General features: G+C 40.1%; 1 protein-coding gene across 2 annotated transcripts in view; it reads left to right on the forward strand.

Annotated features, from left to right (window-relative positions):
- USP48 (ubiquitin specific peptidase 48) overlaps nt 1–6,667 on the forward strand; it is a 145,283-nt gene extending 138,616 nt beyond the window's left edge. Inside the window, exons 24-27 of one of the 2 annotated variants that reach the window (XM_006883556.1) lie at nt 907–1,032; nt 3,502–3,550; nt 5,372–5,398; nt 6,450–6,667. In XM_006883556.1, coding sequence (XP_006883618.1) covers nt 907–1,032; nt 3,502–3,550; nt 5,372–5,398; nt 6,450–6,472 — 225 coding nt within the window. In that variant the 3' untranslated portion in view covers nt 6,473–6,667. The remainder of the gene's footprint in view (nt 1–906; nt 1,033–3,501; nt 3,551–5,371; nt 5,399–6,449) is intronic. The other variant, XM_006883557.1, reaches the window with a different exon arrangement.
- The last annotated feature ends 7,820 nt before the right edge of the window (nt 6,668–14,487 follow it).

Genomic DNA, 14,487 nt, shown 5'->3' on the forward strand with positions numbered 1-14,487 from the left:
CAAAGAGTAGCGTGCCAAAAGAGTAGAATGATTTTCCCATAACATCATGAATATTGGTATAATAAATATACTTGTAATAAAATCTATTCAATGAATATGTAACTAAGTTATGAAGTGTAATAAGTACTCTTCAAATAGCCCTCTGCATTAAAAATTAGAACAATGTCATTGCAGGTATCTCTGTGCATCTCTGAGCCCAGTCCCTGTTTATTTGCCCCTCTTAACCAGAGATATTAGCCCAAAATTACTAAATTTGAAAAACAAGCAAATAACACTCTCCAAAACCCCTACTTTCTAAATAAAAAAAATAATTATGTATTATACATTAACAGTTACTCTAAGTCTATTTTATTTTTACCACTTTGGTTAGAACTAGAGTGAAACATAATGCTTCCTGCCCTTCAGAAATTCCTATTTCAGTTCTTAGAAGACTCAGTCTAAGAATAGGACTGAGTTACGTAATATGGGCTGCTTGTTAAAGGAACAAAAATTCAAGAAAAATCTAAATACACTGCTGATTAGTTTTAAAATTGTCTTGTGAAAGGATTCAGACTTGTTTATTAAAGGGTGAGGAAATGGTAGGAGTGATGGTAATGGCCTTGCTCCCATGGCTTTTAACCAGAGTAACTGGCAGTTTGATTTCCTACCCCTGCCCACCCTGGGGAGGTGGTATGGTGCAGAAACTGTGTATAATTTGTTAATTCTCTACCAGACCTTCTAAGGAAACTTGCAGATAAAATAGGTTAGAGTCTCTGCATGTAACAAGTGGGCAGACCATAAAGAGTGGTTTACTTTCTACTCTGAAGCCTTTTTTCATAAAGAAAGAATCTATATATTCTTTATTCAAACCCAATAGAGGGCTTGGTATTGTTCTATACAAACGGTATTTCTTTTTTATTGGCACAGATCATGCATGCATTTTCAGTTGCTCCTTTCGACCAGAATTTGTCCATCGATGGGAAAATTTTAAGTGATGACTGTGCTACCCTTGGCACGCTTGGCGTCATTCCTGAGTCTGTCATTTTGTTAAAGGTAAGTAACAGCCCCTTACTTGAAGAGTGTTGGAAGTTTTCCGTTGATACACACTTCAAGGGGTGGTAACATTGGGTCCTCCACAGGTGTAGGGATAGCCAACTGTCTTGATGTTTTGGTTGTTCTTCAGATACTCCAGCTTTGGCCAGACTTCAAGAGACTAAAAGGATAAGACACTAGAGCAAGTGAGTTTGTGTAGGGGTTTGTTTCTAAGTAGGTAAAGGTGAAGACTTTCTAAGCCTTTCCTGGTTCACCTAGCTCCATATCTATACGTTTAACAAGTCAGGTTACATCATCGTCATTTTCATTATGATTTCTCTTCCTGGTTAGGGCAGAAAGTGGTAGAAATTTCCTTTGTACCTGATTGCTCTGTTTCGTTTTTAGTGGCAAGAAACTGTCTTTTCCAGATTTTTAGTCCCTTCAGAGAAGGAGGAGAGGAAAGGTGGCGATGTTGAGTCACGTTCCTCTGAGTCTGGAGATTAACTGCTAGTCCCCAAGGAAGCCTCGTTGCAGTGTCGTGATCACCAAATCTTAGGTCATGAAGTTTCTTTGTTATATTGAAAATTTGCACTTTTTTTTTTTACTAAAAAAATCAAACTTGGCCTCTGAGTTTGCTTTTGGATCTGACTCATAGCTGACATATCCAGGTCCGAGAGGAGATTGCCTATCTTTTTCCCTTGGAGCCACTGGTAGATTCAAACCACCAGAGGCTGGACCTTAGGGTGAGGAGCACAGTTCCTTTTGGACTAGGCCACCAAGACTCCCTTTTTAAAACGGTTTAGAAGTTGTGGTTGTTTTATTGTTCATTGCCATAAACTCAGTACTGACTCGAGCACATTTTCAGAGGCAAAGATTGCATGAGAAGAGATTTTTGTTCCGTGTATCAGCAAGAAGATTCAGATCACCTGTCTTTGGGTTGACAGTGCAACTCCTTACCCACTAAGCCACCATTGCTCTCTAATTGAGGGCTGTGTTTTTAATACTGTATTAATAATAGTGATAACCTCCATTTACTTTGAAATGGATTGAAGATGCTTACATAGGTAGTTGTAGTGGTAATTGTTAAGTGCTGTTGAATCTGAACCAACTCATAGCTGATCCTCCAGAACGTTCTCAGAGGCTGTAAATCTATCCATCTTTCTCCTGAGACAGTTCATCCTTGTCGTGAGGAACAGCTGGTAGATTTGAACCTCTAGTCTTTGGGTTGGCAGCACAACTAATTACCACATAGACCTACATATGTGGTAATAACTATTTTTAGATACATTTTGCAAAGCAAGAACAGGGTTCTGATTGGCTCCTTAAGGCTCCATTCACCTCTCTAACTTTGGAATGAGAATGAAGAATATTTCTCCTATGAAAGAGCTCTTCCTTCCATTGGCTCAAAGGTCTCAGCCAATCAAACAAAAGCATGACACTCTGTCCTCTCCGTTGGTTTAATAGGATTCTTGTCTGAAGTGTGGAAATTAGCCTTCAGATGGGTGAATTTAGTAGAAGTAAAAGGTACTTTGGAAAGTGGGAGACAGCTGAGTTGCAATGAAAAAGAATCATTGAATCAGCCTCATTAACCAAATCCTACCCTCCCTTCGGGCCTAATTTAATCTCTTTTCTTTGCCTCTCTTGTTTCTTGGTGGCCAGAAGAAATCCAGTATGCCAGATACCACTTTATCTTGTGATAATTTTTCAAGTTTTAAACTGTGAAGTCTATGCTTTTATACCCTAGAGCTCTAATTTTAATGTGATAAAGTTAGACCCTGTAAACAATGAGACAGAATCATGTCTGCCCTTACCTCTCACCCTAACACCACCCCTTCCCATGTTTACTTTGTGCTTTCTTTGCACTGGTACATTCTGAAGGTTTGAAAGATTTTGAAAACCTATTGAGTTGCTGAATCTTAATAATTCTAAAATCCTAGAAATAGCTTTTATTATTAAAGGGTATATACTTTAGAGATGCAGGTCTAATCTGTTCCAGTCTTTGGTCTTTTGACCCTAGTAGGTAATCTCCCCATGAAACACCCCCCTCAGGGATTGGCTTCTGTTGTAAAAAAGAAATGGCTATTCTATTCTTTATTCGTGATGAATGGAAGAAAAAATTTCTTTTTAACCTATCTAGTGTTTTCAGAGAGACCAATTTAGCTGTCTTAACATCTCCCTAAATCCCCCTGCCACCACTAACATTTTAACTCTCATTAATTAAATTCATTTTGAGTAACCTTAGTTTATCTAAACATTTCCAGCCTCGCAGGGTGATGAGACCAGACTCGCAGTTGGCAGGGCATCCGTGTTAAACCTGGACCTCATTGGCTGTGGCCTGAGCTGGTTTCTCTACTGGACATTGTTAGTATTTGTATCTTGTAGCCATATCAGTATTTGAATCATAGCCCAGACTTGAGTGTGATGAATATCTGACATTTTTCCCCTGGTTCCCACTCTTACGGTTTTTAATTGTCTTCATTTGTGTTTTAGGCTGATGAACCAATTGCAGATTATGCTGCAATGGATGATGTCATGCAAGGTAAAGATGAATTTGTCTTAGGGGTTAAAAGAGATGCAGTTATAAACAGTAACTATTTAGTCTGCAGTGCTTTTTACCTTCAGTCTTGAGAAAGCGTCTACATGTTTTTAAAGTAAAGTTATTAACATTATTGGCCTAAAAGGTCATAGAAAGAGGAACATCTGCAAACTTTGGGGAAATAAAAAGTAAAGAGAAAGAGTAGAATTTGGCTACCTGAGGAAACAGAAATAAATGTCAGCAGGCAGATGGAGGGGGGTCAACAAGGAGCAAAGCTGGTTCACACCGGAGCCTCGGAAAGGTACCTGAGTTGGAAGCCCGTGGTACATCTGATGGTGAGAGTGATCAGCCTAAACCCAGAAAGCTTGGTTGAAAAACTGTTCAAGCCAGTGAGACAGTTTTCTAGCCCAAGGACTCACATCCACACCCTTCAAATTCCCTCACTCTGTCCCCACCTTAGATGGACAGCTAGAGTCTGTGCTGATTATTTGCTATTTTTTAAAACAACTTGAAGAAATTATATGAAGAGTTGAGAATGAAGCCTGTTGTATACCCTCTGCCAAAATTCTGGCAACCAACTTCATACCTCCCAAACAGGAAGTAGAGAACTCTTCTCTGCGCAAACAGACCAATTTTCAATAATAGTTTATAATATTTTTAAATGCTAGTTTATATTCCAGCCACTTTCAGTGACGCCCACCAACACTCACTGGATAGTTTTCCTGCATCTTTTTAGTACCTCACCCATAAGTAGTTCGAAATGGACAAGAGAACACAAAAAAGAGAGATGCCACCAACAAATTTGGATGTGGGTTGGAGGAAATGAAAATGGACTGTTTGGAGAACACAGAAGAATTCATGGAAATCTGAAATCCACCAACGGCCTAATGCAATGAGTGAAAAGCTAAACATAAGAAGTTTTGTTTTGAAGGGGAAAAGTAGAACATTCTTAGGATGAAGTGCTAAGAAATGGCTATTTGTCATGCATCATTTGTTAAGAGCATATTAGGATGTACTCTTTTCAGACAGGAGAGAAAATCAAGAGATAGTCAACACTAAAACCAGAAAATTGCAGCCAGGAGAAGTAGCCCCAGAAGATCATGGAAGGAAGTCTTGGAACAGAGCTCTCTGCAGGAGGCAGTTAGCATGTCCTGTCTACAGTGGAGCAGTAGGATGGTTTCTGGAACCTGAAGTTGAAACATGACTATCTTGAAGAGGTTTCAAGTGTTGAAGACTTTACAATTCAATTGGAGACAATTACAGAGAGAACAAAACATATAATGTAACTCTTGCTAAGCCCAAAAAAACAAACAAACAAAAATGTACCTGACAAATACAATCAGGGTACACCAAGGATCTCAGTTACAGGCAATCTTGACAGAATCAAAGGATATAAATACTGGAGATTGGTTTAACACCAAAAATTCTTCTGTCAGAAGGATGCATTAGGTAGATGGTGAATAAGAGGTAATATAAGTGAAATTCTGCTTTTGGGGAAGTTACTCCTTATTATCTAAAATTTAGAGATGGTATTATATCTCAAAAAGGTTTTTCTCCTGTCCTTCTCTGAAGTTGTTTGTATAAAATGGTGGCTCTAATCACAAAGCTTGTTCTACCAGTAATTAATGCACTGGTTTGATAAAAATAAAAACTAAAGCAAATATGAAGATTGTCATCTGATTAATATCTGTAACTTTACAAGTAATCATTATAAGTGAGTAAGGTACTTAAAAGTTATTTTAATCTTACTTTAGGCATTGGAATTTTATTACTGCTGTCTGTCACAACAATCTTTTTTAATTTAGAATTCTTTTTTCCTTTCAGTGTGTATGCCAGAAGAAGGGTTTAAAGGTAAGTTATATTCGTCATGTTTGGTTCATGAATGTCAGAGTCATGCTGTAATTTTCTATTAAAATAAAGCCTATAATTTGATTTTAAAGTTTAATTCAATCTAAGTAAGGCTCATGACTGAAATTAATTTTCGTTAAATGCATTTTTTATTCAAGCTTCTTCATTATCTTTTCCAGCACTCAGGCCTCAGATAGGGACTGGGTGTTGGAAGTAACCACTGCCAGATGTCCGCTCTGCTTTCTCGCTCTCATTTCATGGGAGGAGATTGGGAAATTAGCTAGTGGCATTTCAAGATTTATATTTAACCTTTTTCTAGTTCCTCCATCAGTCCCATTTTTAGAGCACATCAGTTTGTGTGTGACTGATAACAATTAGAGATAGGAGAATTTGCCAAATTATATCAGGCTCAATGAACAGAACAACCATAATTTATTTAAGATAAAGGTATTTCTTAGGTTATATTACTCTAGGTTAGGCTTTATATCTTGGTAGTCTGAACAACAGTATTTATTAATATATCAAGTACAGAACTTTGACATTTACAGATGTCACTATTGCAATTTCAGAGTTCTTTTTTAGTGCCTCCTCAGGTCTGTGGTAGGCTGTGGTTTTGCTGAGATGTGAGTTTAAATCTAATGCTGGGGATTCTTTGCTAAATGAATCGAATCAGCTGAGCTACTGGCCTAAAATTCCCTCCCATGTTTTATTATCTGTTACTAGCACTACAAAGAAACTCATGTGATTTAAAGACATTTATGAAAAGTGGCCATCAAATAAAATATCCTTAAAATCTGATTAGTGTGAAGATATGCATAGGAAGCATGTAACTTTGAACAGAAAAGTAATTGAGTCTTCTGATTTTAATGTTTTGATTTGCTTGGGCTTGTTTTGTTTTGTTTTGTTGTTGTTGTTGTTGTTAATAAACTCCAGGGGTCTACTGTGTTTATTTAATTGGATTGTTCATGTTGGTGATGCATTCTTGGCATTGGGAAAACATTAACTCTTAATGTTTAGTTCACGGCTATACCTCCATGTGTGTTTCTTTTCTCAGGTACTGGTCTACTCGGACATTAATCTTTTGAACACTTGCTGACTGCTAAGAGCTGACCCGAGGGAAGAAGAGTTTGACATGTTAGGGCATTAGAAGAAAAGGTGGATTTTAAGAATTAAACCGTTACATGACTCTTCCAAAAGGCAGAAATCCATTAAAAAATGACTGTCCCAGATGCCTTATGTCAAATAAAGCAGATTGCACTGAAGGACATCAGACTTGAAGGAAATGTTTCCAATTTTATATTTAAAGGGGGATGGAAAGGGAAAGGGGCAAGTAAAGATTGAATAAGTTTAGTAGCAGTAACAGTAAATCATGTTTACATGAGATTTCTAGTCATGGGAAGGAATAAAGTTCTGTTCTGTTTCCTTGCTCAAGTTTCATACCCGACGCATTGGTCCATAAAGGATTTGTATCATAGTAGATGGGACAACATTCTGCCCTGAACTACTCAAATAATTCTTTAGAGACATAAACCTGCTTACCAATACCTGTCTTTGACTGATAACTCTACTTTCAATAAAGCATGAAAGTGAAGAACTTGCTATAATTGTGCAAAAGTGTCATCAGCTTCAGCCTCCTCCATGTGAGCTGCCACACACTCGCCTTTCTCACCCAGCCGTCTGTCTGAGCACTGGGTAAAAGAGAGGCCGCCTGTGTATCTCTGTTGGGAGCAACAGATTTTGTCTCAGTTTTGGCTTCAAAAGCTTTCTGGTTTGGTGCATTTCAGAAAGTATGGAAAAATGTTGGCATATAGTGGCATCTCCTTCCATATTTGCCATTATTCAATAATAGAAAATGAACCTTGCACTTTGGAGAAATTGTTGACCACCTTTTGGAAAGAATAAAGTAGACTGAAGCACATTTGGATCATTAAGGGTTCCCCCCCTTTAAAATTTGTGCCTTCCATCCTCCAAGCCCACTGTTCTTAGATCTCACTTTTCTCTCTTTCTTTATTATGTCTTTTCTCTTGAGTTATGCTTGTATGTCTATGCTTGTGGCAGAGCTACTGTTGCAAGTATTTCCCTTATTAACACTTTTTAGGCCTTGGATTTGTGTTAGCCTCTTCTCCCTTCCCCACTTCTGAAGAATTTAAACTCAAGTAAATAGATGGGGGAGGCAAAATTCAGTGTGGGGACCAGTAACCTTGGCAGCATCCCTTTTGAATAGCTCTTTTTATCAGAGTAATTATGGCTGTGTGGTAAAATTATAACTTCTTGTTTGTGTTTCCCTCTCTGTTTGTAATGTATTCAGCCTGTGCCCCCTGAGAAGGCGGGGTAATGTTTAATTAGCCTGTGTGGGATAGTGAGAGCTGCACAAAGGACTGGAAAGCCATCCTGTGAGAAGCAGCAGAGGAACCAGCAGCTCTGGCCTTGAGATCAGCACAGGAGAAAGATGTTGAGATTATGGATAGCTAATCCTAATTTTCCCACTGCCATCTTTATCCGCAGAGAAATGACACTAGAGTACACAGAAAGCAGTTTACTAAGGTAAAGATTTGTAGAAAAGCTCACTTAGTGCTTAATAAAGCCACTGCTTTTCCTACAAATAAGCTTATTGGCTAGGAGAGCCCCCAGAAATCGGATCTGTTTTGCCAAATTTGCTGTTAACAGTTTTAAATTTTGTTACTTGGGTCTTTTGTTCCTTATACAGTGGTAGAAAGTCTCCAGGGCTTATGCCCAGCCCAGCTGGCTGCTTTATTAATTGTGGAAGTGGAAATGATTATTTGCCCTGCCCTGCCATTGGCTGTTGATAACTTCTTTTTTGCAGTGAGCTTCTAAATGTCTGTGGTGCACCGCCACCAGAAATGCTGCAAAGTTTTGTAAGAAATCCAGGTCCTCAGGCCCTCATCTGCTCTTAAAAACACTGGTCTGCAGCCTCTTCCCCCTGCAGTAGGTAGAGTTAAGGAGAGATATGTTTGTGTAATGACCTTGTATTGCTACTCTTACTACTTTGTAAAAGGAAGACAGGTACAAAATCAGAAAAGCCTGATTCTTATTTTGTCTGTATTTACAAACAGATGGAGTCCAGTTGTTTTCTTTGACCACATTAAAGTACAGACATTTTCCACCAAATTTTTAATGTAGTGCACGTGTGCTTTTTAATATTAGATCAATCACATGTATAAGGTATTATGAAGTTTGAAATTTTCCCCTTGTTTTTGACCATTCTTTAATCCCCAGCTAAAGTGTACAACATACCACGCTGGTACTAATTGTTGCCAGTCCCTAAAAAAGAAGTTGCCATTTAAATGTCTTCATTCACTGGAGGAGTAAGTATCTTTCTGTGTATTTATGAACTTTATGAAATCAGATTCCAGGGTGAGTTGGATTGTTTTTGTTTTCTTTTTCTCTTTTTTTCTCATGTCAATGAATTTGGGGTCTCCTCATGGACTTACTGATCATACCTGGTTAATGATTGAAGCTAATGATGAGATTGATAACCTATTTTAAATATCCTTGACATGGTTTATCTCTGGCTAAACAAACTGCTGAAGTGAAATGAGCATTAAAGCTTGCCTTTCCTGTTAGAGTCATGGAGGAGTGTCATATCCTTTTAATGGTCACCTTATTCGGTGTTTCCAGGGACTGAGAGCAGAATTCAGTCACACTAGAAGCCAGCATTTTCGTTTTAATTCTTATGCACATAGCAACTCTCCCTCCTCGACCCCACCTTCATACATTGTAGGGAAGCAGTGGTATCAGGATTTGATTATCACCATTCTTGGAATCCTTTACTTTATTCATTAACTTAAAATTACAAACAGTCGTAAAGTGATACCACTTAGTTTGACAGATATTTTACTGAACAACAGCCATGTGCCAAGTTCTACAATAAGTGCCAAGGAAACAGTCTGACATGGGCACACAGAAAGCAACTTCTCCACCCCATATGGTTTATCTTTCTGATTCTCCAAATCTGGCTTTTGGGTTTATTGAGCTAAGGAATCTGTGAGCTGTTCAAATAGAACATGCCTGTGTAGAGGAGTTGAGATGTTGAAAGGGTAAGTTTTTTGAAGATGATTCCCTGTGTTCCACCATTTAAGTTGCAACTAATAAAAGTTACTTAGCCTTGTTGAACCTTAGTTTGTTTTGTTTTTAAAAATCAGGACAATGATTATTGTCTTTATTTACCCTCAGGATTGTGTAATAATAAACATTCAGGTAAAATTCTTTACATTATTCTTGATAATTAGAGAATCTCTGGTCTTTTTGAGGAAATGCTGTAAAATGATCTTTTCTAGAAATCTTTTCTTACAAATGTCATTTTGAAGTGATTTGGTTGTAACGCTGGCCACAGGAATGGCCCCCGAGGTTCTCTCTCTGATCTGTAAACTCATTGTGGACAGGGCTGCTCATCCCTCTCTAGTTGTGGCATCTGGATCTACAGATAGAATAAGCAGTCAAGATGCATGTATGCACCACCAAGCTGTGTGGAGCCCCTTCTCTGAATGGCTGGGAATCCCTGGAGCTAAAATGGTTGACCGTAAGGTACCTGCCGATCTGTACATAAGTTGTTCCTTTTGGCCCCTATGGAAAATGAAGCTAATGGCCAAGCAGTATGCTGCCTTGATTCTGTGTTTATTTACAGGGCCATGTTAAAAGATATTCAGAACACATTGACAATGGACATTGAAGGTGTATGTCTTTGTTATAGGTATTTTCTCAACCAGAGAGAGAATTCCCAGTATTTTGATTGTCATTTTCAAGTATTTTGGTTCTTTTTTGCTGCTATAACAGAAATAGACCGCAAATAAAAATCCATTCTCATTATTTAGCAGCTAGTAGTTCAAATACAGTGTTTGCTCTTTACTCTGGAGGAAAGTCTTTGTCTCGTTTCAATATCTATGTACCTGACATCGCACAGTAGATACACCGCTATGTAATCTTGACATTCTAGTTATAGAAAGGCTTCAGGCCTTTTGTTCATAGGCTCACTATGAGTCATGCTTGACTCAACAGCAGTCAACAATAAACAACAACAATTTTTACATTAGTCATCTTATCCTGGGTCAAGGAGTTTTGCAACACGACTTCCAAGTCTAAAAATTGTGCTTTGCTAGCAGCTCTTTCTTGTACTGATACACCCTTTTCTGTTCACTTTTCCTTTATCTCTTTTTTAAAATACATATATGTACTATTTATTTCTGTGTTTGACCTGTCATCAGGAAATATGAGTCATGTCCTATAAAGTGGCAGTTCAAAACCACCTTCTGGGAATCTTGCCTCCTACATTATTTGGGCACTCAAATTATGAATATTTGCATAATTGACATGCTCTATTAATGCAGTAGCCTCTTGTTCTAGGTTTAGATTTCATACAAGCACAGTTAAGTGTTCCGGATTCTCATTCTTCTCAATGTTAGCCATAACTTGCAATGATCCACATAGTCAGATGCCTTTGCATAGTCAATAAGACACAGATAAACATTCTACTGGTATTCATTGCTTTCAGCCAGGACCTATTTGACATTAGCAATGTTGCTGGTGCTGTGACCTCTTCTAAATCCAGCTTGAACATGTGGCAGTTCTCTGTCTATGTACCTTCTTTTATCTCTTGTAGGATTAAAAAGTGGAGCAGTCCTCATACTTTGAAGACAACAGCCCCCTTACATTGGATCAGGGTTATAACCTGATTAAGGGTGGTGTTTCCCATCCTAGTCTCTTTACAGTGGATCGACTGATCACATCAAGGGAGGTGATTATATCATTGTGTAATTGCTAAACCACTGAGAATCATGGCCCAGCCAAATTGACACGTGTTGGGGGTGGAGGCACACAGTTCAGTGCATGATACCAGCAATGTTAGGTGTAGGTTCTTTGAACAGCAGAGGCTGGGCTGTACAGACAGCACAAAGCTGTGCAGTCGACTGGTTAGTACTTTAGAGGCTACTTCCTGATCTGAGACTGGTGGTTTCATTATTTACCTATTGAGACTGGAGGGTAATTATGTCACGAGTAGAGTGTAAGAAACAAGTATTTCTTGTAACTACCTTCCTAGACAGCCCCCAACTAACAAACCACAAAGCCAGTTTTATCAGTAAACTTTACTGCTAGCTAGCTGTACCACATTCATCTCTTTTTCAGTGCATACCTTTCAGACAAGTTGTTGACATTTCTTGGGTAAAGTTTAAGTAGCTTCCAAGCCTCACTAAATTTCTAGGAAAAAGGTTGCAGAACTAATTTCACTGACTTGCTAGGAGTTTTAGGTAATATTGATGTGACATTAGAATTGCCAACTGGTCTGCCCCAGCTCTTTACTGAGCCCAGCCTTTGCCAGTGTCCCAGCCAGCTTGTGGGAGAGACCCAGCAAGGCTTTCTGCCTGCAGAAGATGTGAATCCTTCTGCCGGTTGAGCTCCACAAATGACTTGTTGACTTTTCTCATGCAGTGCATTTTCACACTCATTCATGAGGCTCAGAATTCCCCCTGAAGTTCACCCCAAGCTTGTCCACCGTAATTACTGTATTGCTCTCAAAAGAATATCATCTGTTTCCCCCAGCATGTTTTAAACAAGGAAAGGAGGGGTAGCTGCAAATCTGCTCTCAAGGACTTGGCTCAGGCTGCATAGGCCAGGGCCTTTGAAGTGAAAATGCTCTGGGCTAGAGGGAGGGAGCCAGCCTTGTACCAGCAGCTGGAATGGCTGCTTGGAGTCCAGGCCCACATAAGTTCTGCCAGGCGGCCAGGCCACAGGAAGTGGGGGCATGCACTCCAGGGAAGCGAAAGGCCAGCTGCCTTGCTCAGATGGAATCATTGTTGGCTAGCACATTGATATCACCTCACTTGTATCTTTGATTCCCTACCCTCTGGTTCCCTTTCTCTGGTGTTTTATAACTGAGGGAATACTCACTAAGGGGTGATTGTCTCTTTTTATGATCCTGGACAAGTCTCTGCCCCGTGGGCCTCTCCTGGGAGTGCACTTGGAAACTTCCCCCACTGGACTGCCTCTAAGGATTTTTTTCCTGTGTTGCCAGTGTGAATCATCCCTGGTGGGTTAATGTGTTGGCCTCATCTCATCTTGGATAGATCACTGGTTCTCTGGAAGGTCCTAAGTTGCGGTAGACTTAATAGAATTTGGAATCCATTGTATAATTTTTGCTCTTACTGACCATCAGTATTAGAGCTGAAGTACTAACATCAGAAAGTGAATCTTCCTAGTTAGCACTAAAGTGTTTGTAGCTCCTTGAGTCCTAGGACCCCAGCCCATCTTGTTCATGCCTGTATTTTATAAGAGCATATTTTAGGACCCATAAAAGCTCTTCTGTGAGAAAAGTGTAGTCTTGACCAGGATTGCCCCTACTTTGAGGCTTATCCCCTTTGTCCTTTAGACAGAGACTTCTGACTTTAAATCCATGATCCAGAGACCACTGTAAGCCAAAGATGAGTTCTCCTAAGGTTACATCCTCTCTGCTGTTTCTACTACGACATTAGCTTGGCAGCCTTTCGGCCAGACGCTGAGGCCTCAGGTACTCCTCAGCTGGATGTGTCCTGTCAGGAGTCCCACTCCAGGTCACCTCCATCTTGTTCTGACATCACCATACCACTCTAAGACCTTCTGAGGAGAGTACACAGCATTCCTGGAAGGCTCTCCACCTCCCTGAGTTTTCTCCCTTTCTTTTTCTTGGGCACAGCCTCTTTTCTGCATTTTCCTTCCTTTTGATTTAGCTTGAAGGTGAGGGAGACAGCCGCAGAGATTTTCCAAAACACATCACACCCTTTTTAGGACTCTGCCACTTTGTCCATATTCAGAGTTTATGTGTGCCACCCACATTTTCATTCTTCAACCTTCTTAGATGTCAGTGTTTTTTGAAGCCAAATTTCATTTCTCAGTAATTGGGAGGGCTAGGATGGTAGCTTGGTTGCAATGTGTTAAGTGTTGGAAAAAGAAATGGCTTGTGCCCAGAGGCAGCCATGCGTGCCTGGTCAGTCCTGAGTGGTTTGGATTGAAATAGGGCAGGGAAAGCTCCAGGGGCCTTGGTCCAATCTTTTCATCAGTACCCAGGCATCCTGCCAAGCTCTGTGCCCAGCCCCCTATCAGCACGTGTTGCCTCCTCCCTGGGGGCCCTGACAGCCTCAGAATGATGCCCCTCAAGACCCACTAGAGATTATAAGCCTCTTATATTGAGGGAGGTTTTCTGTAAATAGGAAAATGCTGTAATTGAAAAGCTCCTTGATTATAAAGAAGAAAGAGGCCTGGCACAGAAAAGCCTTCATTCTTTGGCCTACTCAGCAGGGTTGGGCACATTCAGTCTCCCAGTGCCTACACGGCTTTAGGACATGGGCAGCCTGGGAACCTGCTGCTTCAGAACCTGAGAAGATAGAAGGTTATGAAGAGACCAGAGAGCTGTAACTACATACACACCTCTTGTGCCACCACTGATGTCATCTGCCTTTCCTTTGCTCAGGTGATACACTTCATCACCACCTGGCACACTGCTGGTACCAGCTGCATTGCCATCCTGGTGAGAGTTGGGGTGCTCTTTGTCTCAGCACAGAAGAGAAGGTTGTGTTGACAAAGAAGTTAGGAAAGCAGGAGGTTGCACTGGGATTGTGGTTGGAATTTAAGTCAAAGAGCGATCTTTAACAAAAAAAACCTATGATTTATTAATACAATGCTTGTGAGGCTCCTGGTATTTCTACGCACTTCCTGAGATCTGTATGTCCAGCCTCAGTCTGTTAGCACACGCTGCCTTCTGAGATCTTTAGGGATTTAGCTGGCATTTCCTAAATGCGGTTTTATTTTACCAAGCATCTCCTGGGACCAGTGTCCCATGAAACATTTGCTAACAAATATCTGTCTGGGACAATGGCTGATCACGTTGTCCCTTCCACACCATCCCCAGAAGTTCCTTGGCAAACCTCATTCAGCTTCCCTTTTATTATGGATTTGAAAAGTCTGTGATGTGTCCTGAGGAGGAGGCTCTAGGCTGGAAATCAAAGGGGCCCAGGAATGGAATTGGGACCCGAGTGAACAGATGATACAGAGGCTCAGTAGTTTTATCAGCATGACTCAAGATGTTGCACCAGCATGTAGTAGAA

This window comes from Elephantulus edwardii, unplaced genomic scaffold, assembly GCF_000299155.1.
Source record: "Elephantulus edwardii isolate Elephantulus edwardi_28Jun2011 unplaced genomic scaffold, EleEdw1.0 scaffold00028, whole genome shotgun sequence".
Lineage (NCBI taxonomy): Eukaryota > Metazoa > Chordata > Mammalia > Macroscelidea > Macroscelididae > Elephantulus > Elephantulus edwardii.